This window comes from Pagrus pagrus (genome assembly GCF_965226575.1).
Source record: "Pagrus pagrus genome assembly, chromosome: 5".
Classification (NCBI taxonomy): domain Eukaryota; kingdom Metazoa; phylum Chordata; class Actinopteri; order Spariformes; family Sparidae; genus Pagrus; species Pagrus pagrus.
The window spans coordinates 31,559,774-31,585,686 of NC_140189.1; the positions used below are offsets into that span (position 1 = coordinate 31,559,774).

General features: G+C 40.6%; 1 protein-coding gene across 3 annotated transcripts in view; it reads right to left on the minus strand.

The window, feature by feature from the left end:
- atp8a1 (ATPase phospholipid transporting 8A1) overlaps positions 1 to 22,330 on the minus strand; it is a 115,968-nt gene extending 93,638 nt beyond the window's left edge. For 2 of the 3 annotated variants that reach the window (XM_084353743.1, XM_084353741.1), the window contains exons 1-2: positions 21,902 to 22,329; positions 3,357 to 3,471 (exon numbers count right to left, since the gene is read on the minus strand). In XM_084353743.1, coding sequence (XP_084209869.1) covers positions 3,357 to 3,471; positions 21,902 to 21,950 — 164 coding nt within the window. In that variant the 5' untranslated portion in view covers positions 21,951 to 22,329. Of the gene's footprint in view, positions 1 to 3,356; positions 3,472 to 21,901 lie in introns of all 3 variants that reach the window. The other variant, XM_084353742.1, reaches the window with a different exon arrangement.
- Positions 22,331 to 25,913: the final 3,583 nt, after the last annotated feature.

Consider the following 25,913-nt stretch of genomic DNA (forward strand, 5'->3'; position numbering starts at 1 on the left):
ACCTGTGAGGGTTTTCCGTCTGCTTATAAGATTAGATTCACCATTTATCACAGGGCCTGCTCCTGTAAGTGTCTCCACAGGTCACTCTGAGACAGAATACAATCCCCTTGAACAAATAAGATCTTTTAGAGCAGCCTAAAGCCAAATGTGCCTTCAGGGCGAATGTTTGGATAAAAAAACTACAAGAACAAAGAACAGAAGCAAAATGTGTTCAAAAAATGTAGCAGCACTTAAAACTCTGAAATCATTTGAGGAGAAACAACTTGGAAACAACTTACATTAATAAAACTGGGACGTTAAGCACAGTATCAGTATCGGATGTAAAGTCTGTCAAGCCAAGTACTTATGGAATTGATTAGAGTGGGGGGCATATAGCTACAGACATTATAAATGCTGTGATATTCAGATCAGTCAAATGTTGGGAAGTCTCGAACGATGATTTATTCTTGATCATTTTGTTGGCATTATTTTCATGATATTTTTGTGTTAACAGCATTAGCATCAGCCCAACAGGGCTAATGTGATATTTTCCTTTATTTGTCCGTGAGGGCAGGCCACCCACTGAATTAATGACCACCTCCGGTAAGGTCACAAAACTTTTATACACTTATTTTAAAAATATGCAGAGGTGCTCTTTAACCACAAAGGCCATATTACATAAACTTCTCTGATGCAATAACATTCAACCAACAACCATCTGGTGCTACAAACAGTGACGCAGCAATGAACCTATTTTACAGTTAACTGTGGTTTAAAAATGTCACAGTTTTGTAACCATAAAGCCGCAGCTATACTATGTGTTCATGTAAACCAATGACAACAGAGCAGGAAAATAAGCATTGCACTGTTCATAAATCAACTGTCAGCAAAACTGCTGTTCTCACTTTTTTATTCTTTCTCTCTTTTTTCCAAAAACTGCATTTTCAGCTGATTTCTGATTATTTTCTATTCATCATTTTGTACTTCATTATTTGGTTACTGTATTATTTCTTTTCGAAAGGCAGCAACTGTTAAAAACGAAAGAGAACAAAGAAATGTTGTGGGAACAAAATACAATAAAACTAAAAAATGCTGTGATGTTTCCTCAGACTATAACAGCACGATCAAAAGCTGTAATTGTTACATTCCCAACTAGAAAGGTACTCAGTCGAGCGCATACCTCCACCAAGGCTAAATACGGTCCTTTATTTCCATTAAACCTAATCCAAACTGCATAGTCCTGTATGACTCCGGATTTAAACCACCCATAACTGCATCACTGCCTGAGAAATTAATGAAAATGTCAACAACAAAAAAAGGTCCTACTACAATGTTAAAGAAAGTGAGAAAAATGATCTTTTATCTGGATCTGCACCAAAAGTAAATGTGGTCGAATCATTCTTCATCCAACATTTGTGCAAATCCATTCAGTAGCTTTGCTGTGATCCTGCAGACAAACCAACTAACCGACAACAAAATAAAGGGCAAAAACATAACCTCCTGGGCTGGGGTAACTACAAACAGGTTAATAAGGCAAGTCTTGATGGCTAATGCTCATTAACCTGGGCCTGTTAATAACAACCAGACTAAAACTCAAACTAAAATACTAATGTCATATCTATGCCACTAAACATAAAACCTTAAGAAAACAACTACAGAGAGGTAGAATCAGCATCCGTCTTCTCAGCTGCTTGCGTCTGTTATTTGTCCGGTCAATACATGAAGCTGATACGTGCTTTTTTTTAATTTAACATTCCTTTTCAGTTTAAAGCTGCGTCTGTGTAAGCACATACATATCTCGAGCTGCTCATGCAGCAGGAATGCTAACAGTAATATTCCTTGACAGGAGACGACCTGACCCAAAGAGCCTGACCTTTAATGCTAAAAGCGCTGCACTCCTCCAAGAGGAACAACTGGATAAAAAGGCAGTCTGGTATATGTGGAGTTAGGCGCCACTGGTGATACAAATCTTGCAGGTATTTATCAAATATCATAGGCTGAGGGTGCTGTCATGGTCATTCCCCATCAAAACAACTGCACCGTATTGTATACTCTTTTAATTAAATGGCGTGTGTTTAAAAGTCATCTAGAGAAGGCTGATTACAAGATTTTTATAGTTAAATAGAACGTATATAGTTGCTTTTGAGAGAAGGGTAGAGCACACAGTCTCTGAAAAGTTTTCTCTTCACAACATATTGCTCAAACGACTCTTTAAATGGACTCTGACTTCTCAAGATTGTTTCCTATCAGGAGATTCTCCCCAGGCTGACATTTAAGTAGCAGCCACACAGACTAGGCACGCTTTAATTCAACTGTTTTGCTTGTGACTCTGGAGGTTAACGTGGGGTTAAAGGCAAAGTGGCAAGTTATGCTGCAGGTCACCATCAAAAGCACTGATGGCCTCTGGGTTGCCATTACCGAGGCAAAAATAGCAGCAATTCACACAAACACCAAAATCCTTGAGAGAATACAACTTCCAGTGTGAATTTTTAATGCAGCTAGAGTAAACTGTAATTTTAAGTGACATGGGAGAAGCATCTTCATGTTGCATAATTACACTGGGGAAATGCTGGACGGAAGGTGAAAGAGCTCATCCCACTGGGACTAGTATGAAGTTTATAATGGTTTACAAAAACAGGAGCGTAAACTCATCAGCTGTACATTTAACCTATCTGTGTTGTTTATGTCGTCATCTTAACTTGTGAATCTCACAGAGGATGTACTGGATTTGTCTTCTGATAGCAGGATTGCTTCAAGTTTGTTGCTTCCTCAAAAATACTGCGTTTGTCCATGCAGACTCTAAATCTGGGGGTATGTGGGCAACAAAATACCCATTTCATGGTATACCTTGGTTTGAACATGACAATTAACATACTGTGTACATTTGCTTATCTACGGTATTGAATTCTACTGCATTAGCGTTGACGTAAATAGGTGTATTTCAAGTATATATCAGGGTTTATGTCTGTCAGGACATAATATTTTGTGAAATCATAATCAGGCCCTTTATACTTGTATACTATACAAAAAAAACTTCTGTATTTAACAAACAATATTTGTGTAACACCTTATACCGTGATACCATGAAACCATTGTATTGTCTGAGATGGTTATCGTACCGTGAAACTCACAGTATAGACCCAAAAAGGGTGACAGGTGCCTTATGTGGGACTCTTTTCAGTACTAGAGTTTACACCAACTTTTCCCCGTTGGTTATGCTGCCACACTGCGCCGCTGACATTGACTTAATGCAACTATTCATCAATAAATACAGCTAAATGTAGCTCTTAAACAATTTTGATTACAAATTCTCCATGCAGTGCGTAAATATTTCCCTTCGTATTCACTACACTTCCATAAATACAACATCTACTTACCTGACTCGATTGCTGCAGAACTTGGTGAACTGCGGCTGGTTGAGGTGTATCAGTCGGGCGTCTTCTTGGTCAGCTAAGGACGTCTTTTCGGATGCGTCTTCTGTCTTTTCATATCCTGCAGCGTGGGAGAAAAGGCAGCGGATAAGAAACAAAATCTACCTTGAGCACAAACAAAAAGTAAGATGAAAAGGTGTTTTGAAGTATTTGAGTTGGTGCGTGTCTGAAAGTCCTCAAAGGAGTCTTTGGAGTCTGTAAAAGGCGAGTCAGTACTTTAAACACTCTCGACAGTGAAAACTCAGGAGGCCGCGGCTAACCTTGATGCTTTAGAAACCTTAAATATTCATTTTTCCACATATCAATACTCTCATACTTTTCAACAAAATGTTATGTACTGAAAAGTGTGTTCAACCACATTACAAAGCCTTTATTTTATTGTGTAAAGTGTGTGATAGTCTACAATGTATTTGTCAGTGTAATAGGCTGCAATCGCCGCAGCCCACACAATACATTAAGGAGACATTTGTAATTATCTGTATGACACACTTGCCTCTGATAGAAGTATAATACTCAAATTATTATCCTAATGGAGTCACAAGGTGCTCTGGAAACTGTAACAGTGTGTTTGCCAAATGACGGTGACGATACCGCCTCCACAGAAAAACCCTGGGAATCACCTGCATTATGTTAACAGCCTGACTCAGACAAAGAAACATATCTAATTATCACAATTCTGATATCCCTCAGGTTGCCTACATGACATTTCCGACTCGCATTTTCATCAACCTCAATGAATACCCTGGCCACAGTTAAATGCCTTTGTTACGTCCAAGTCATACAGTAGACGTCCATATCCGATTACTTAAGGGACTTTTCAGAGGCTCACTTTTCAGCGACTGCCCCTGAAAACTTTTGTTCCTGGAAATGTGTTGTGTGATTAAAGCTGGGAATTTCCTGTCGAGTGACATCCTGCTGTAGACTGGACTTATCTATTATCTGGATCAGCTGCAGCTGCATGTGGTGACAGACAGAGGTACGTGCAAGGCTTTGGTTCACTGCAGTATCATACAATGAGCGGACAGTGAGCTTGAAAAACCTGAAAACTGAACACAGTCCGCCTATGTTTCGAGTCCAAACCAAATACATACAAGAACAGCTTAGACTTCAGCTGACTCAAATGTTACGCCTTACTCTGAGAATTACATGAAAAAACATAACATTGAGCTGACAGAAGCCACCATTCACTGGTGAAAATTAAAAAAATAAATAAAAAAAAACTCTTCTTGGATGGATAACACTTTCCTCTCCATCTCTGGAAGAGGCAGCACTGCTCTGCACCCACAAAGTTCAACTAGGTGGGATGGAGCTACGTTGGCTAAATCAATACATCAAATGTAAAGGCTGAACGTAGGTTGCAGAGATGCTGAGGTATGCATTTTTTTTATATATTTAAACAACACACAAATATTTGTATTTCTTTACCAGCAAGAAGAATTTTCTAAAACATCCCAGACGGACATCATGTCCTGATTCTTTCTATGCTGGAGACAGGTGGGTCATGAAAAGGATGTCAGGGGATGTTGCGGGAACAACTCAAACCTCTAGCATGAAGCTGCTTACTGCAGTGCAGGATGGAGAACAGAAAACACACCAAAGAGTCTCTCGACTGAAACACAACGTGTCTCTCAAAGGTGTTCAAAGATGTAAATGGACTGGAGTGGATGTACACGATGCCGGTTTAACTCTACACAGTTTTACAAAATCATGGTTTAATCCTTATGCACTTATTTTGATAATGAACATATATATTGCACATTATAATAACTGGGTGATTAAATGGCACTGTACAGACACTTCAGATGATATGGAAGGAGCCGTTTCAGGCAGTGAAATTATATTTTGGTTTGACATTCACATTTTGAAAACCTTGTCAAATATTATGCCTAAAAGCAGCGTATGTAATTTTTGCCACTAAGCGTCTCAATCAAAACAACTAAAACAAAAGATGTAGTTTGATGTAGTCCTGAAGTAGTGTGGGAGAGTTGATGTAGCCATTGTTAAACAATCCCAGACATGAGTCATGCGTGTTATATTTAGTCATGCTCACCAACTTCCATCCTCACTCTCTGACGGCACGTTACCTTGAGTAAAATTATTCATTTCTCTGGGTTCGGACACTGTTAGAAACATTTGGAATAACATACTGTAAGAACATAATTCAACAACATATATCACAAAGTTCAAATTTGAATGCGGAAAAGTTCAAATATCAATAACACATGGGTGGTTTTTTTTTCACTCCACTACATGTATTTAATAGTTTGCAGATTTGGATATTTTTGACATGTAACAAATCATAAAGTGTTGTGAGCGGGACAGTGAGTAAGAGCACAGAGTGGTGACTACAGACAGAGAACAGATGCGGCATCAGAACCAAAGTATTGCAATTTTAGATTCATTTATTTTATTGGCAAGCAGACGAAAAAAACACCACTACCAATATTTGGAAAAATGCTGATTATCAGCCCCAAAAAATCGGTCTAACTGTAGAAACTGTACACATTCTCAGCTTCCAGATTTTTAAATGCAGACATTACTGCTGTTCTTTCTCATATACAACCTTAAACTAGGTCAGATGAATTTGAACGTGTGAAGAAAATACTGAACAATTGAAACAATGAATCAATTAATCACTGATGAAAATAATCATTTAGTTGCAGTCCTAACTGAAAGTCAGGATCAGTGCCGACATGTTGTTTGTCTCTGTTTGAGACTGACTTCAGGAGCATTTGAAGCTGGAACATCAAACACACATACAGAAGCAGATTTGACAGGAATCATCTTGTTTGTAAGATGAGAAATGATAAAAAACTGTTCCAGAGGTTCACATTTCCCTTTCCTCGTGTTTTAATTGATATGTCTAGATTAGTGCCCTCAGCACTGCCAAGAGAGCACTACTGTAAAACTCTTAAGTCAACAGTATTTCCACACTCTCAAGTTGCACGCATGTGACCCAGTGGGTGCTGGGTGGCCTTCCCTTGCATGCAGTAATAGTGGTGTCAGGGGTTATGAGGTAAGGCCAGGCGCAGCATTGCTTCCACAACTACACATAAACCCTGGAGTTTAAAAATGGAAAGAAGAGCCATTCCTGGGCACGGAGGGAAGGGGGACACAAGTGAGGGAAGCTGGCTGTCTGAAACATCAACAACAACAAAACGCAGTGTCATGAGGTACTGTAACCAGAGCTCCTGCCGGATATGCACCAGTTGCAACCTGCCCCCTCCCCCGTCTGCCTACAGTATTTCCTTCATGTCATGTCAAGTTGAGAGGAAACAAAGAGGAAGGTTGACACAGTTTCAAAGTCATGTTACAACTTTCTCTGCTCGTTTTCCCTCTCCCTTATTCTCACCTTACTCTTAGCACTTTCTCACTCATGTTACACAAACCCTGAATCTTAAATTACAGCTCTTGTTATTTTAATGATCCACTTGGCTTAGCACGGAGGATTACTGAGGAGTGGCTGCCAAACCTTCCTTCTTGCCACCATCATCTACTGATAGTTTTTCTCCTTAATGCGTGCTCTTGGGCTAAAAATAACTGGCCCCCTGCAGTCATTTGGGCTGGCTATCCCAGCCTGGTTATGCAAGACGTCAGATGAGCAGAGGTGGTTTATTGGATTAACGTGGTGGCAAAAGAGTGTGTGGATCCAGGGAGCAACAGGAGATTAAAGAGTGGTGCCTGCTGCTTAAGTAGGGAAACTTCCTACCATGATGCCTGAGATTATCACATGTTCTGTTTAGGTAAAGGACCAATATAGCTTAGATATATGATGTAGTCAACTTGAAGTTAAAGACCCTTCCTTTTTGTGTACAGTGGGAACAGGGTTGTCCTGAAAGCAAGAGAGGTTGGTTGTTTTTGAATTGGGAGGATATGTAAGATATAAGAGAGATTTGCGAGGAATTCACTATAATCAATTCAAAAAACACTTTTCAGAACTGTGCAAACACATTGTAACAGGGTTTAATCTTTCACACATAATAGCATACTGGATGAAATTGAATTTTTGAATAGTGGGATCGTAATGGGCTCTAAATGTATCCCTAGGAGAAGTATAAAAAGGTACTTTCAGGCCAGGGAGGATTTACTGAAACATGACCTCACACTGGATAAAAACCCTCTAACACCCACTCACATCTGGTTTTTGTCTTCAGTGAGAAAGAGGACAATCAGCATCCTCTTCTGGGTCGAATGATTCATCAGCAGTTATGGGTATTTATCAGTTCCAGTTCCAATCAGCAGTGATAGAAACCTAAAATTAAAAACAGACTTTGCAGCCAAGAGCTCACCTGGTGACACTGAGAAGACAGGTGGTTGGGAATGAGTAACAGCACTGAGCAAAGGTGAGCGAAAGGACATTATCTCGAAGGCATGCTACCACACTGAGGCTGGACGAGGCAATTTAAGTACAGCAGACATTCTGCAAGAAATACTGTGACACAGTTGCAGCATCAGTAACACCACCGAACACAGCATCAATGTCACAGAAATGGAAAACATTTCTGGCAGTATTTTTTTTCTAAGTGATTTTCCACGGGGCGCCCTGGTGGCCTTGGGGTCAAAGCGGCTGCCAAAAATCGCAGCATCACAAGTCCGTGTCTGGCAGGAAACCGTGACTGTGTGTCAATCTCCATCTCTCTCTGCTTGTTTCCTGTCATATCCACTGTACGCTGTCTAATGCAGTGGCTCTCAAGGAAGTGTCTTTCATCACACACACTTAAAAGCAAAATACTTATCAGATGGTGGATGCCTGGGACAAAATCTTGTCAAATGGTGGTCCCTGGTTTATTTTCTGTCAGATCAGGGGTCTTTGACATGAGAATGTTTGAGAACCACTGGTGTAGTGAATGCAACAACATTCATTTTCAAAAAGTCAAGAGAGAAAGCCATATTTTTAGTTTTGAAAGAGATTATTTTTGCTGCATTGATGTATGGCCAGTGTTTTAGGAATACTCAAACCTCCTGTTCTATTACATGTCAATAGTAACCGAATAATCATAAGTGAGATCTCACCTTGCACACACCAAGGAACAAACCTAGCAAACAATGAAAGTCAGGAAATTAAATCTTTAAGAAGCTATGGTGATCAAAGAATTAGTGTCTACAATGACAAATGAAAACAGAGGTCTTGCGTAGCTGGTGACTGCAGCATAAGGCCTGTGTGAAATAGCAGGCCAGAGGAGCTGGCTGAGCAGCTGTGATTGATGTTGTGTCTCTGTGTTCTGAATGAGCCCTCGCAGCAGGAGCCTGTGTGCTGGGTAGGCCAGGTGCTGCAATGCACCAGTTGCAGCTGGTACTGCTACTGCTTAACTTAGTTCCTTTGCTCTCTCTGCTCAGCAGCCCTGACACAAGGGCTCGTATACAACGTTTAAGTAAGAGCTGTGGACAGCAAAAAACGATCGTGTCGAACATGCAAATATGCTGTCCATGTATAGAATGCAGGTTTGTTCCGAACAAAGGTGTTAATAATACCTTAGTGCTGTTATCAGATATTTCATCTGTTTCTATATTTTACAAGGCAGTAGGGCTGTGTGATATATTGATATTTTATCGTTATCATGAAAAGAACCTAAATATCATCTCAGATTTGATATATCATTATAAACATATAGGATAATTGCTGTTTTCTTCCAGGCTGGTAAGTTCATATGAGACTCAAAATATCGAGATATACTTTCTGTGTCACGATATAGCCCAGAAATATTGATATATTATTCAAAGGCCATATTACCCCACTCTTCAAAGCAGCTTTTTAAACTTAAGGATAAAAAAATAGATAAAAAGAGACCAAGGGTGAAACACTGCAGATACTTTGCTCAAACTGGAATTGGCTTTGTCTCATTTCTATTAAGTATCCCCTGTTAGCTTAACCACCCTAGACAGGTCAGCCCAGTTCATATAGCTAGTAACGGTGGTGTGGAAAACACTAATGAGACACCAGAGTTTTTCACGTTTGGGAAAATGTTGGTTTCCCAGCAGATCAGAGCAACACTTGACAATAAACAGTGGATTACATTTATTTGAGAAACAGCCTCTTGCTGCAGTATCAGACCACAAGCCAAAATGCATAACACATAACTGTTGATTGCTGCAGATATGCAACAAAAAAACCCATGAATACATCATGTTGTTGAATACATGATATTGTGAACTGTGCCATCTCCAATAAACAGTGTAATCGGGAATAATTAGCAGAGAGTGGTAGACTTGGACCGTCTTAATCTGCTGCAAAACATGCCAGTGTTGTCTCTTTTGTTTTCTTTTGTGTACTGTTATGCTATCATGAATACAGTCACTTGGTAGCAGATTTAAAAGGGCTTCTATAAGCAGTTAGTTGAGAGTTGTGGTTCTTAAGTCTTCAAGAGCAACCTGATCTCCAGGTTTTTGAAGCAGCTATTCTCGCACACCTGATCCTATTAAAGGCTACATATTGAACACTTAAATTGGATTAGAAGAGTAAAAGTAGAGCTAGAGCCAGAAAGTGGTCAGTCGGGCTTGAGGATTTGCCAGAGAAACAGTGGCCTAGTGCTCTGGCTCATCAATTGTTCAGTTGAACAGGATGGAAAAAAGACTTCTTTGACTGTACAGTAACAACTCGTATCAGCACAGGTTGATGTCAAAATGCAGAGCTGCTACAGTAACAAAGCAGACCAGCTTGACATTCATGTGCACCCAACTGGTAACTGTGGCCTTCACCTAATCTAAAAGTAGCAAACAAGGCCAACTCAGACTGTTTTGTTGGCCTGTCAGGGCTCCTCAACAGAGGTTAAATAGTGGAGCTTTTGGAAACCTGAGTCGAATGCACATCTTTTTTTCGAATCCATACAAAGCTTTAATTGGTGTACCTCCAATTTAGTATCACAGGCATCACTTCATTTCAGTCAAACGCTGTTGCATTTACCTCACTGGTAGCGCGACAATAAAGTCCTATCAGATGAAAGCTACCTGTTCCCTTTTATTACTGTGTATTGAGGAAGTGATCATGTGCTTTCAAATAGAGATAAAACAGAACCTGGTCACCCTTTTAATGACTGTGTGGAGAAACTATCCTTCCAAGCAGTTTGAGGTCACATGTTTATATATGTGTCTAATCTTTAAATGTAACTTCTATTCTATCTTTTTCCCGACTGTTTTTTCTTTGTGTTTTTTCCATTAGCTATTTGTTCATTATTCCTCTTGATGATAATGCTGCAATGCCTTATTATCATGCCTTATTGTGTGGAGAAAATTATTAATGTTCAAAAAAGAATCGATAATGACATTGGTATCATAAAATCTTATCAATTCCTATCCCTAATGAGAGGTGGAGAAGGCACTGTCATTAAAATAGCCTTTCCCTCAGGTTTCTGTCTATAAGCATTACAATCCTCCCCCCATATCCTGCTCATTTCCTTAGTTTCTACCACACTGTGTTGATAATGTACTCAGCCACTACCACAGATGTCTCAGTGGGAACTGTTCTTAATATTCCCTGGTGGACACTGTGCATTTTCTCAGCACTAATTTCATTAACTGCAGGCGTGTCACGGCTCAACTACCCTGACATCAATAAAGAGAGCAAGAATGGGAAACTGGGCGGATACTCGCTGTTATTATAATTCTTAATCTGTGTTATATTAGGCTTCATAACAACACCTTTCATCTATTAATGGGGCCACCATATTGCCCATACTTGGTGGCTGTATGAAAACATTGTAAGAGGCATGGAAAAAGAAGAGAGGAAAGAGCGACAAGGAGCCAAATAAAGCTCAGTAGGAGTAGAGAGCAGAAGCACACAGCTCTGGAGGGGAAGCCTCTAGAGGAAGGATCAATGCCATCAAGTGTCGTAATGAGTTTGGATGCAGGCCAGATGTCAGGATTATTGCTTGTGTCAGCCAACAGACAGACGGACGGAACAATAGTCACAAGGGGGCACGTATTTTGGAGACGGTGCCCACTGGGAAAAAACTGGATCCAGCATGGCTTGGCATCGGCCAAGGCATGCCGGTCTTCCCCGGTCTGTCTTTTTATCACTTGCTGCTGAGTATTGTAGGTTAAAGAGATACCTTTGGTGAGTCAGATATTTTTTAAGATAGTTAATGTACGTCAATCAGAATAGAACACGTTAGTTTTCTTTTGTCAGCGCTCATTTGTGTAATAACGCTCACCTTCAGCACTTTGGACAAGCAAACTTTCAAACTTAACATACTTAAATTTGAAGAAAATCAAATAACTCTTTAACTTACTGTCCCTCAATACTCATGTGATATAAGTCACAGATAAAAACAGGTTAAAGACCATATGATCCTGTGCAGATTTATGATATTGGGTGGTTAAGTATTAGCTCAGGTCAGGCAGAAGTGGTGGGGGTGGAAAATTATTGCTGCCATGACTGTCGACACTAAAAAGATTAAGCACATCAAATGGCAGCAATGACAGGAACAACAATGACCTGATACTCAAGCGTATTACCTGTACTCATGACACTCGGGGTTAAATGTTAAAGAACACAATAAACAACTGACCAATTTAAACTTCAAAATACATCCCTAATATATCCCTAGTATATTGGCTCTCTATTGTCAGTAACAGCACTAATCCTTGTTTTTAAAATAAGAGGATCAACGGAGGAGATATTTTTAGCAACTGTATCTTTTTCTGGCTGTTCATGTTAGACCTCAAATAAAGCTTGTATAACAAATCGTAAAGATAACATGTCACATGCTGGCTGCAGTCTTACAACGTTTAATCATCACCTACTCTGTCTATGATTACACTGTGAAGATTCAGTTGGCTCCATGACTAAGCCTCAGGATTCCTCAGAAAAGGTCCATGAGTCGATCCCTGCGGGTATATCATCCAACAAGATGTTAAAAAAAAGGATTCCTGCTCTTCCAGAAACAGTTCCAGGCTGAGTCCAGTCCAACTGTTGAGATACTGAACAAGCGCTAATGAGCTTGAGAGAGTTGTAGGCTGGTCAATAAGAGTAGATGAGGACGAAGCACGTGACCTGGCCACAGCTAGGCTCCCACACGGTTCATTCAATAATACCAGGGTGGGTGGGGGGCGGGCAGCTCCGGGCTACTGACATTGATCTAACACGAACGAGTGAATGGCAGCCAAACCACAGTGAAGAGGCTTTGTGAAGAAAAACTGCATCAAATACAAGAAAAAAAAGAGGGGAATGACCAGTGGCTCAGAAAGTTGAGGTGTAATATGGAGTTCAGCACTGTCAGTGTGCACACTGTTCACCTTAACCTGAGGCTATCTGCTACAGTGATTAGGGTCACATTTGTTCCAAATCCCTGGGCTTTGGGATTTCTCAATCTCACAACCCAGTGAGCCTAATGTGTCATTTGTATCTGCTCATCACCACCAAAGAAAGATCTGCACATGATTCATTTATGCCTCATAAATATTTCAGCAAACTGAGCAGACCGAGTCTATTCATGGCAACCAAAATCCCAGAGATGAAAGCTCCCCCTCCCCTATCTCCAACCATTTGTGAATGGGATGGGGGGTGGGGGGGGGGGGCAAGGGGGTATAGATACTGCCTCAATCTAAGCAACAGTAACATCCATAAGTCGCTTATCAGATCACAATGCTGTAACCAGCCTTCACAACAACAACAGGGCAGCTGCAGAATTAATCCCCCTCCCCATTCGGCTCCGTCTGGCTCCCCATAGGCTCAGGCAGGCTACACAGGGACGGACAGTCCAGGGACAACATGGGCAGCTGGGGCTTTCTGTGACATCACAGGGTTGGCCTTGCCCAGCTTAGCTTAACGAGGGATCTGCTGGGACAGAAACCTTTCCACTGTGTGCGACTTCATGAATGGTAAAAGGGAAGAGCATATGGCGCGCAAGTCAAAGGTCTGGAAACAGGATATAGACCTTGTGAATTCCAGTCATTCTGTCACAGTGTTGTGTCACTGTTGTGCCTTACCTCAAATGACCATTCCTCGTCTTCATCAAAACCACATATATACTAAATGTATACGCCATGCTCGATTGTTATAGACACAACAGCACGCAGGGTGTCAACAAGGTTCCCCAGCAATAGGGCTGACAGGAAATGGTCAATTAATCTATTGGTCAACAAATATGTTCATCAATTAATCATTGCTAGTTATTCATCAAGCAAACAAGACCAAGAGTCTACAGCTGTGCTAACAGCAGCACTGTGACGATGTACATGAGCGAAATTTTAACATCAGCATTAGGCTTGGCCCAAAATGAGATATCATCCAATATCACAATATTTGCTGTCATATGTCATATATTTCACAATTTCCAATATCGACCAGCTGTGTGATTCTTCACCTGTGAGGAACTAGTTCGACTGAATTTTAATTTCAATATCTACTTTATTACAGTGTTAAATCTCACGTGGCTGGCCCCTTAAGAATTCAGAGGGAAGGGAACCACTGACAGAATTCAATACCTAAAGATTAGCAAATGTAGATGGTACAATAACTGTCAAGTTTCATACCAAGGTATATCTTGAAAGCATGAGCGTGCAAAAAAGAGTAACATTGTCAGGAAACTCTAAATATGGACAACCATACAATCACATGTTCTCTAAAAATAGCTGTAATATTCAAATGGCTGAGCAATGACAATTAATCCATCCCAGTGTTTAGTGATGCTCATTGACCTGACGTGACATGTTAGTAATGTGTTAGCTAAACAGGCAAACTGGCACCACCATCATCCAGAGCTACTGAGTAGGTAACACGTGCACAACACAACCAGAAGCACTTTCAGCTCTATAGAGGAAATAATAATATAAATGCCATCCTTTTCTATTATTGATTCGGCCTCAGTCATCAATAGCATTACTGTATTTAGACTATATATAAACTGCAGGATCAATTACACTTCTGCTTTTACTGCAGGAGTAGAGACATTCATGAACGTGATGAAAGTATTATTGTTTTGCTCACACAACCATCTAAACGATATGACCCATATTTGTCAAACATTATAGGCTTACTGAATAAAGGATCAGTAGGATGTAAAGACGAGCTACAACTTTATACGAGACCTGCTGTGGTGATAATGCCTTTAGGATGACGGTTATCTGTTTAGATGTTTACATTATAGTATTGCAGTTAAGGTAAGCAGTATATATATAGTCCTGTGCAGAGGTAGGTTTTAAGCAGGAACATGGCTGTTATTGTGAGTCAGGTTAATCTACATTTTGCCAACCAGTAGTGTAAATCTAAAGTAAAGAGAGTGTTATGTTCAGTGGTTTAAAGATTTGTAACATCAGAAATGTGGACTTCTCAGAAGACCATGACTAATTTTGATAAATAGAAATCAAAAGATTGATAATTAGATAACAATTAAGACCCTACAATTTCAAATACAAACTTTTAAGGCCATAAATAATATTGGACTCAAGACATTTTGAGACTTTTTAAGGACATGCAGACATCCTGTCTTTATGGCAAAAAATGTATAATAAGGACGATGGTTTGCCTTCTTCCAGGATGCAGGCAGGAAATCCACATTAAGGCATTACAAACAAATACGGAGGAGGGTGAACGTGACACAGAACAGGGGGACTCAAAACGAGTAGTTCGTACCTAAAAGACGGGCTTCTTCTGTCTCATGGACATGGTTTGGATATGGAAGTCAGGGTCATAACATGCCCAAGATCTTGGGGGTCAAGGGCAGCAAGAGTTTCATCTTCCCATCCATTGACAGCGTCACTTCCCTGTGGAGTGCCTGTCGACACCTCTCCATCTGACCTTGTCATCCCGCTGTGACACAATCATTGGCTGTCTCCTGGCACGTGCAGGCTTGCTGCATTTTTACTGCTGTTCGTGTGTGTGCATCACATAGACAAACGCAAGCGGGCCAGAAACAAGACTTCTGCTCACCAGCACAATAAAATATGATTGTGAATGCAGTTTGGGGCCTTCTCTCTCAGTATCTAATGCTGCCTTCATGAATTATTTGACATTTGGGAACAGGAGGTCGGAACCGAGTTACTGTACATCTTATGAGCTGATGGCTAGGTTGGAGAGTATGGGAGATTTATCTCCCTTACGAGCATATATTTGCAACGCAGCTTTCCAAGGGGCTCGTAAATAACATTCGATCTTAGCAACATTACGGAGGGTCTCCAGCTGACCTGGAGATCAGAGGATCTAATCAATTCCAGAAAATTGATAGTTCAAGGACTCTTGATCCAATCAGGACATTGAGACATTACAGTATTTGAGTTTGGGGCTGTCAAATGAAAGTTACTCTTCACAATTTTAAAATATTTTTGGAGAAGGCTTTGAAATGGCCAAGATATTAATATAATGGACCTGAAAGACACACTCATATAAATAACATTTTATGGTTATTATGATCAAAATTTCACGCCCTCTAGTCAGACTTTACAGCACTGATATATTTATTGTTCTTTCCTGGTTGTAAAAGCAGATATAGATACTCATATAATCTTCTGAGCTTGTCTAACTTCTCTAGCTGAATAAAGGCCATCATATTCAATAAGAAAGACTATAACTGTATGTAATATATAACATATATTATTTACTTAGTAAAGAGCAGAAACAATAAGTTAATTCATCAATAAGTGAGACACAATAAATAAGTTATTCAATCAAACAAAAAAAGCCATTATTCTCTAATTCCAGCTTCTGAAATGTGACAACTTTCCACTTTTCTGTGTTTTATATTACTGTAAATTTAATGTCTTTGGTTTTTGGACTATTGGCAAAACAAGACATCTGATGATGCCACCTTTGGTTTCTGAACTCCTCTACGACAGTAAACTGAATATCTTTGGGTTGTGGAAAAAAGAAGACATTTGTGGACATCATCTTGGGCCTTGGGAAACAAAGATTGACATTTTTTTAAACCATTAAACCATTTTTTTTTACCATTTTCTGACATTTTATAGACCATACAACTAATCAATTCATCGAGATAATAATCAACGTAACAATCGACAATGAAAATAATCGTTAGTTGCATCACCACCATCTTGCCCAACAATTAGACTTAGATTTAGATTTTCTTAGACTTTCTTATTATTACGTGAAAAAAAATCAACAGATTAATCTAAAATGAAGATAATCATCACATAGGACAATGCAATTCTTGTCAACGGTTAATCCTTGAGACGCTGTTCTCGCTCATGGATCTTCCTTGTCGCAAGTCGATATGAGGACACGCATGAGCAAACATCAGAATAGGTTCTTTGTCTCTGCTTCCGTGTCCGTGTGAACACGTGCACGCAAGCATTTCACCATCTCCCCTTCCTCACAATGACCTGCCACATCCACTCTGCTTTGCAGAAAGAAGAAAATCATTGAGGTGAGGGAAATTGAGTATCTGAAGAGACACATATTAGAGTGGCTGCAGGTTAGTGATGGAGGCAGCCCATTAAGTGGAAAATAGAAGAGTGGCGAAGTCCCATACTGGAGTAGAGTAGGGAGGCCCGAGGGGACTTGATATGACACACCAGCGGCCCCAGACAGGGGATTTAGTGGCGTGTTGGGCTTTTGTGCCACATTATTATCAGGCAGTGATCCGCCAGGCACATGGGCAGCTCTCGATCCCTTCAGAAGGGAGCAGTCTATCCCCCTCCAGGCTCCCTCCCCATGCTGTAACCACTATTCAGACAGACCGAGGCTTAGCTGGTGTTATTGAAATGCTACGGGGGAACATCCTGCTTCACTTATAAATGAAAAAAAAATCTTGAGAATGGCAGAAAGGTAGAGATAGGATGCTTAAAGAAGAAGCAGACTACTTTGTGTCATTCAAAACTGGTATGTGGCCAATCAGATGCTGAAGAGCACCTTCTATTATGTGAATCAGCTGACAGGAAAAGACAAGCATTCGGTCTTTTGATAGATTCATCCTCATAGGACAGGCTTACCTGCCTATCTCCACCTCTGGTGTCAATTGTGAGAAGGGATTTGGTTCTGTATGCAGATAAGCAGCGGAGCCAAGACGGCAAACAGGAAGCTTCTTGCCATCTGTCTAGCCTTAACTTGCGTGGCCCCTGTCGATCAGCTTTCCCATCTAGACAGCGGAAGCAGGCATTAGGCACTTTCCCGCCTATCATAGAAATTTGTATTGGAGAGATCAGCGTCTGTCATCGTGGGATCACACATTAAACACACTGATAGCTACTGACGTCACCTGTAAGTGTCCTAGATAAGGTTATTTTGGCAACATGCAGGCACAGACTGGCAGTGATGTCAGATGTTTCCACAGCTCAGCAGAGAAGAGTGACAAGGAGTGGAGCGGCACGTGGTGGGCAAGACTTGGGAGTGTGCAGCACGGGGAGCTGACGGACAGGCCGCTGATGGATTAGGTGGTAAGCCTGGCAGAGGGCTGCCCTTTCTAGATGGATGCCTGCCTGATGCACTGTGGTGATTAAAAAATAAAACTGAAGGGTGGGGAGAGTGCTTAGGCTCTCATAAAAGCAGCCAAAAGAAGTGTTGCAGAACAGACGCACGATTAAGCATAACCCCCAAATTCCACCAGATCCATGTTTGGTCTGTCTCCGATCCACCACGACAGAGGAGCTGAGAGGTCTCACTCTAGTCTATGTGTGCACTTCCACCGGCTCTGCTGCGCTACGTATCTACTCCGTTGCAGCTCCAGCAGTCCGGACCTTTCCATTGCAGATACGCAAGGCTTCTATTTTTGCCAAATGCCAGAGCATGGCGCATCAATTCGGCCGAACTCAGCACAGAGCAGATCGAGTCAAGTCAAGTCAGACACCTAAACAACATTAGAACATCCAGTTGAGTTTCAGAATAAAGCACTCCGTGTTGACGTTGTTTGTTGTTGTGTTTATAACACGTACATGTATAATTGCAATCGCGCGTGATTCAAAACGCAGCCGCTGGGTGTTGACGGACGAGGGAGCACAGAGCAAACCTGCAGTGAAACCGTTCGGCGACACACACTCGTGGGTAACAGTTAAACAGATATGGAGCCATTAGGGTGGAAATGTGGACGTTGTGGCAGCAGCGTATGACTTCAATGTAGCACGGTGGAGGAGGTGAAGCCAACATTCAGGAAGTTGCTTGCAATCAGAGCTGCGACGATGACGAAGTTCAATTATCAGTTAGTTGATCAAAGGGGAGTTAGCTGCCAACTATTTTGATAATTGACTAATCATTTAGGTCATTTTTCAAGCAAAAATGTCTGGTTTTATATACTGATTCCAGCTTCTTTAATGTATGGATCTGCTGCTGTGCTTTGTCGTTTGTGATGGTGAATGAAGAATCTTTGAGTTTTGGACTGTTGGTTGGACCGTGATGAGCATTTTTTCCAAACAATTAATCAAATAATTGTAAAAAAAAAAATAATCTGCAGATTAATTGATAATGAAAATAATTGTTAGTTGTAGCCCTACTTGCACAGAAAACATGGTAGTGTTTTTACTGAAGCTGGTGAATGATAGTCAACACTTAAGGCTACTGAGCCTAGTGAGAAACCTCTAAAGCTAGTGTGTGGTAGTTGGGGGTTGACAGCAATAGCTGCTGCATAATTTATGTGTTTGCTCTTGTGATGGGAGCGGACACATTCGTCAACAGTTTTCTATGGAATCTTTAATAGTATTTAATTATTTACATTTCTTCCAGTATGATACATGGGACCTTCAGTGGCTTAACTATCCTTTCCTGTGTGATGTACAGGGTGAGACGGTCTTCTGTGGCATTTTTAGATTAACTTCTTAAATAAACAAACAAAACTATCACCAAACACAACCACTTATTATAAGGTGATGTGAAATGGTGAGCGATTCATGAGAAGCTCAATTAAACAGCACAGAAATTGGTTTTACGGGTATACTTGCATCTGTTGTTATCTCTGAAATTTAAGTAAAACCACTGCGGAGTCCATTTTTCTTTTCCTCAGTCTTCACAGATCTCAATCCATCATTACTGATCATTCATAAGTGTCTGTCCTACAGCCATAAATCAGAAAGACAATTTTACCACCACATAACTTGTTCTGTCACATAAAATGCACTGCTGTACTTTGAATGATTGGAAGACATAAAGGCCACCTGTTGGGAATATGTATATATCCAGGTTAGGGAAGTCAATGATTCATTATTAATTGAATTAAGAATTGAATGTATTAAAAATATATTAACGGACAATCAGAGATGGTCACAAATACTTGCTAATCAAATATATCAATATAAAGTACAAAATCCTGATATGATTAAAATAACGTAATTTGTCATTTAAAAAATACAAAAACTATACAAACTGATATTACATTTTAGCCATTTAGTAGCCTCATTAGGGGTTGAACTGTGTTGGGCCAGTTGTTGAGTAGCTACAGATGAAAGCTAATTGTTAAAATTCTTAAAAATTAAGTCTTCTTTGTGTTATTTAGTTTATGATTCACGCAACTTGGTGTTTACTTTATCTGTTCTTTTAACTCCTAATGTAGCCCGCTCTGATTCTACATTGAACATAGATCATGTCAGTGGTCAAAACAGTTTGCTCAAGGAAAAACTTCCAACATAGTTCATATACTATTAATGAAACCTCTAATCAATTTTTACAGGCAGTCACCTATCAATTAATGTAAATGCTAAAAATTGACATCCCTAATCCAGGTATGAGTACTGTTTATAATGTGGGTACAATTTTTTGGTTTATATTGAAAATAACACATTTATGAGTTACAAATGAGACTTTAATTGATTGTCTATGGAGTAGCTCGATGTATGGATGGTAGAGATGTTCATCTTTAAATTTTTAGAAATCTGCAAAGAAATAATGGTCAGTGAGGCCAATTTTACAGTCGATATTATTCATTCTGCTGCATTATCATGACCTCTCTACTTTCCACATGTGGTGATTAAATAGTTCAGCTGTATCTATAGAAAATAAATCCATTAGAGCCTTTCTGTAAAATGCTGACGACACCATTGTGTCAAGTTATTTGCAAATATAAAAAATATGCTTACTTCAATCGTCTCATACATTTTTAGTAATTCACACAAATGCATTCAATGTTATCCATTCAGAATTTGCTAAGAAAAGTGGTGAACTATGGCTTAAATAAATGAAAATGTATACATATGCATTTGTTATAAACAAATGAATCAATAGTGCGCTATATCATGGATATGTATGAGCTGACCAACATCTTGTGCACCACAGTTTGAGGGTATCAGAGGTTGGTCTTAGTGTTTTGCTCCTCTGCTGCAGCTTTCAGACAAAAATACTGAATTTTTAAATTGAGTCGCATGTCTCTTTAAAAATGTATTTCCCACAGTCCTAGCAGCTACTTGGATGAAGGGCCCAGATCAGGAATGCTTCCTGTATGAACACATGCTCAACAATTAAACTGTAATGCAGTGAAGTTACTGCATTTTAAGAAACAAGTACTAAGATATGCACGTTAATGTGCCCCACATTTTGATGAAACAACTTATCTCAGAGTACATAAAATACAAATGAGAGGAAGATCACTCTAATTCACTTTGTAAGAGGCCAGGCTGCTGGCTTCAGCTGCCAAAAAAACATACTCAACAGCAATAATTCAGATTGAGATATTAGCCTGAGCCTACAGTTATGAATCAAACCTATCCCAAATCAAATCATGGCAAGAGAAACACAAACTGCAGCAGGTACCATAAATAACAACTACATGTTATTGATCCCTGCGGATAATTTCTGCCTCAGTCCAGAGAGGTCATAGGTCAGGGTCTGCCACAGATAAGTGATAAAGACGACACCCTGCAGGACAATGCATGTGCAGCCAGTAATAAGCCTGTCCAGCCATTGGTGATCTCCTTGGATAAACAAACAAACCTTTAACACCCGGCTTACTGAGCAGCCTTCGAAGCCCAAGAGTAAACAGATCCCCTTATGAGCATTCAAATCACTTAAGTAATGTATATTTTTGCATCCGCATCCCATTTCCAGTGGAAAGTTACCGGTGCAGTGGAGGAGAGAGGGTCCCAGCCGAATAACAATGGCTGTATTATCAGACCCAGCCTACTGGAGATGCCATTTCCTGGACACTTGTGGCTACTGTCACCAAGCCACCTGACATGATGGCACCTTTGTGGTGGGCAGGACATAGCTGAGGATGTCCCGGCCTGGATGGGTGCCAGGGGATTTTTCTTTTTTGGGTCAGACTAGACTAGTTTCACTTTCAGGGAGGCTTCATGCAGACTGTAGGAGGGATTGACTGGAAAATCCTGTTTTATCTGTACACATGGAGGCGACAGTAGCTTTTCTCACAGGGACAACTTTCATTGAAATAAGTTACATTAAAATTGGGTTATTTTACTGGAGACTCCTTCGGGAAACTCTCAAGCCCCCCGGGGTTTCCTTGACCCCTGTTCGGGCACCGTTAATCACAGCTACAGCTAGCAAGTTATTGTACTGTACTTCCAGAGAGCTGCCGGCCGGCCTTACTGCGGTAATAAGGAAATAACCGTCTAAAAACATCCCTCTAACACATACAGAGAAGTAAAAAAAAATTATCTTTACATACCCTCCGCCCGGGTACGGAGATCAGACATCGTTCTCTGGACGGGCGGCATCTCTCCACGCAGCGCCGGGCGACGGCACCTGTCAAGCGGCCGCGGCTTGTGAGTTGTGCTCCCTGTGGCTGCTGCTTCTCAACCGTCAAAGAATATCAAAAAAACGGCTGAAATTCAGGAGAGGAGCCTCTCTCATGCGGACACTGCTGCTGCGGCGCGTTTGCTGCTACTGAGAGATACAGACGAGGTATAAACGACATTCATTTCCTGGCGGTGGCAGAGGCATGCCCAGGAGCACACGGCTTCATGGATCCCCCAGCATCCCGGTTCACACGGCGGATTACGGAGGCGATAGACGCCCTCGGTGAAGCGGGAGTGGACACGGACTTACCATAAACTGACGTGAGGGGGACGGTGCCGCTTCACATTATGGACCGTACCAAATCACACCGCAGCGGGAGGGGGGGTGAGTGAACATAATAACGGTCGTTTCACCGCGGCTAACAGATAAAACTCGTGGAAAAATACATTTCTCGCGGATAGATTTAAAGAGAAAGTGCCGCGTTTTAATCGCGGGGACGTGTAATGTTTGAAAACACGAGTAAGTTTTATAAGAAATGCCAAGAAACTGTTCGCCGGTGTGGACGCCTCCCCCCTCTGCAGTAGATGTTGTTCGCAGGTTGAAGACACAACAATAGTACACTGGGTGGGAGTTGGCTCAGCACAACACTGACTCTTGTTTTTGTCTAAAATATACTTAATAATGTATTAATAGATGCTGCAGTGTCAGCAAGTGACCACCTCCACTACTTCACGAAGCATATTATGCATTAATGTAATAGAAATATTCTGCAGCCATTGGAGGTCTACACATGTACTGCATCTGCAATACTCACTGCTCAAAGGGATGTTGTCTTATTTTAGTGTTTCACTTTCATATTTGAAACTAAAATTTATAATAGTATCCATCCACCTATTTTTCAAACTATACAGATACACTATTGACAATTCATGTTGTCTGTGCATAATGGAATACAGTCGTGCTTTGCAGTCTATTAAAAGCTGCAATAATGTTTTATTTTGTAAATATAATTTGATTTATTTCTTGTTAAACTAAAATTAAATTTGGGTGATACGTAAATCATACTTTGTAATCTCCTGGTATTATAAACCGTATTTAATGGTGCAGTATGTCGTTTTGGAAATTCAATTTTAATCAGAAGAGAAAGATCTTCACTGACTTAACTTAATAAACAAACTGTCTTTGTTTTCATGACTGAATAAACAGAATAAACACACTGCCCTTAAAGGACAACACAGTTTATACTGTTTTACTTTGTTTATATGTGGCGGACCCTGCCACTTTTCTAGCTTCAAACCGTGTTCTGGGGGAACCGCTTGTTATGGAAAAAAATAAATATAATATAGACTTCCAAAAGAGTCAGACTCAGTGAGACAGTACAGACTATAGACACAATCAGACTGATCCCAGGTTGTAATTTACATTTGTTCGATGTTATTACAGGATACACAGAGTTGATATCAGCTAACAGCTGCACTGAGGCCGGATGGAGAAGGAGTCATCCAAAAACATATTTGTATCGATGATCATGAAATCACTTTTATTTTGAAAAGCAGCGTCCCCACATCAATACAGTATAAACAGAGAGGCCAAAGGCATGTAGTAAAGGTGTTATTAATGGTTAGTATGGTTATTAATGCTTTACAAGAAAGGTAATATGTTACAGGACAGTGTTTTAACCCCTCACATCTCAAAGTAGACTGTACGAGCATCATAGCCTAAATCATTTCAGGAAAGGTCTGATATTGTGGAGAATACTCTTGTTTAACGTTGTAATGATAACAGTGAGATAAAAAGACTGATATCTCATCTGTATGTGAGAGGTATAGTGATCGGACATGTTTCAGCAACTGTATGACACAAAGGCTGGACACAGGTCGACTTTCTGAGCCACCAAAGAAATGCAAGCTAGTCCGTCACCGATGTATCCAGGAATCATCCGTCTTTTGTTCACGGCAGAGCTACAAAAATGTCCGATTCCAGCAACCTCACTGTGAGCTGCAGGATATTTAACGATGCTGCTGGGACTGCTGTTAAAGAAATAGCCTCGTCATATTGAAGGCTCAGACAAATTGAATTGACTTCGAGGCTAATTAAACAAACAATCAGTCTCGTACATCAAAAAGTGGTTTATATCTTGGGAAAACTAAACAGAAATGCACATCCGCTGACCAAAACAATGGAATAAAGAAGTTGTGAGTCGACACCAGTACTGGGTTATTATGTGATTATAGTCTCGAGGGAAGCTCTGCAGAAGATCTAATCCGGGATGACTTACATTTTCCTGCATATCCCTCATCAGTGTGTCACTCTCCTGTCATGAATCTGCTCTAACATGGGACATGGGAAAAAAATAAGACACTTAGAAGATAAATATACATTGAAGCACAAAGAAGAGAGCAGCAACAGTGACGTCCCTGCTGCGACTGCCTGGCTGCTGTACGTACAGCAAATCAAAGTGTGTTCTCATTCTCACTGCAGTTGAAATGCAAATCACACAGGAGCCAGCATTTGTACAGCAGCAGCACCACTGCAGTTGCCTGAGAGAACTGCAGTGTTAAGGACACACTACAGTCGTCTGGCGTTCACATTGCACGGGCAGTATTGTCACAATGCTGACTGTCCTGCTTATGTGCATGTGTGCTAACAGAGGTGTTTCTTAGCTGTTGCTGCCAGACTCCATGCATATTTTCACTGATTTTGACACTGTTTGCTTGGAGTCATACGGGAGATTCTGCTGCTGGTTTGAACCATATTTCTTTTAAAATGAAGATGTTTTTTGAAGCGTTGTGGGGGATTAGGTGAAGATGAGATTATGCTTCACAAACATAAAACAGCGTGTAGGCTTTGTGTGTGAGCAGTCCAGCAGATGTTGAGCAACAGAAGAAAGATGGATTCAGTTACTGAGGATTCAGGTATTTTCACAATAAAAATATGTCTTTTTACCATCTTAAATGCATCTGTAAGTCCTTTTCCAGCTGAAAAGGCAAAAAAAAAAGCACATAAAGAATGTGTTGACGTAAACTGAAAGATTCACCACATCCAAAAATAAGAGATGAACACCTGAACATCTACGCCTCCTCCTCCTGTGCCTGCTGGAGACACATCTCTCCCGAAGATTTCCTTTCTTTCCCCCCCACTCCGCCTAATTCAACATCAGCTTGCCACCACGGGGATTTGGCTCTGTAGCTCCCACGGTTGCTAAGCAACAGTGACAAGAAGCCTGCCTCTTCGATAATGTGTGTGTGTGTGTGCGTGTGTGTCATGTGGGCGCGCACTGGTTTTGTGTTTTGTAGCATTTCCAGTCCAAACAATGAGTCATTCAACCAGCCGTCCACATTTCTCCCACTGTCAGAATCTGTGTCAATTACAAACAGTGCAAGTATTCTCAGTATCGGTTTATTTCTGTCTTAAACAGAGTGACCTAAAAAGATTTCACTGATTCTCCCTCTGAAAACCTTTTGTTCTCTGATACACCACTGCAGGGGAAGTATACATTTAGCACCAGACTGCAGCACAAAAACTGACACGACTTTACAATCAGGTCATTTTGATTTTATTTTTGTCCACATCTTGAATTAACTCTCGATAAGAAAGACAATTCATTATTCCTACTGTTAGCCCAAAATATGGCATGGCATGGTTTGGGTTTTTGGATTAATTGCTTCCTGTTTTAATTTGGCTGATTTATTCTCACGTGTCACTTTCCACCTCCTGTCTTTGTGTTTTTCACGCCTTTTTTTGATCCCCGAACTTCATCCGGCTTTGTCCAGGACCTTATATTAACTCTGGACACAGTGTTCATTCCTATGAAAGCGTTTTGAAGCTAAAAAAAAAAAGCTTGACTTCCTGGGTATGAAAATATCCCGATCTTCTGTGTTGTGGGGCCCATGGAGACTCCCGCCAACAGAGCCAGCTAACTTCCAGTTTTGAGTCAGGAC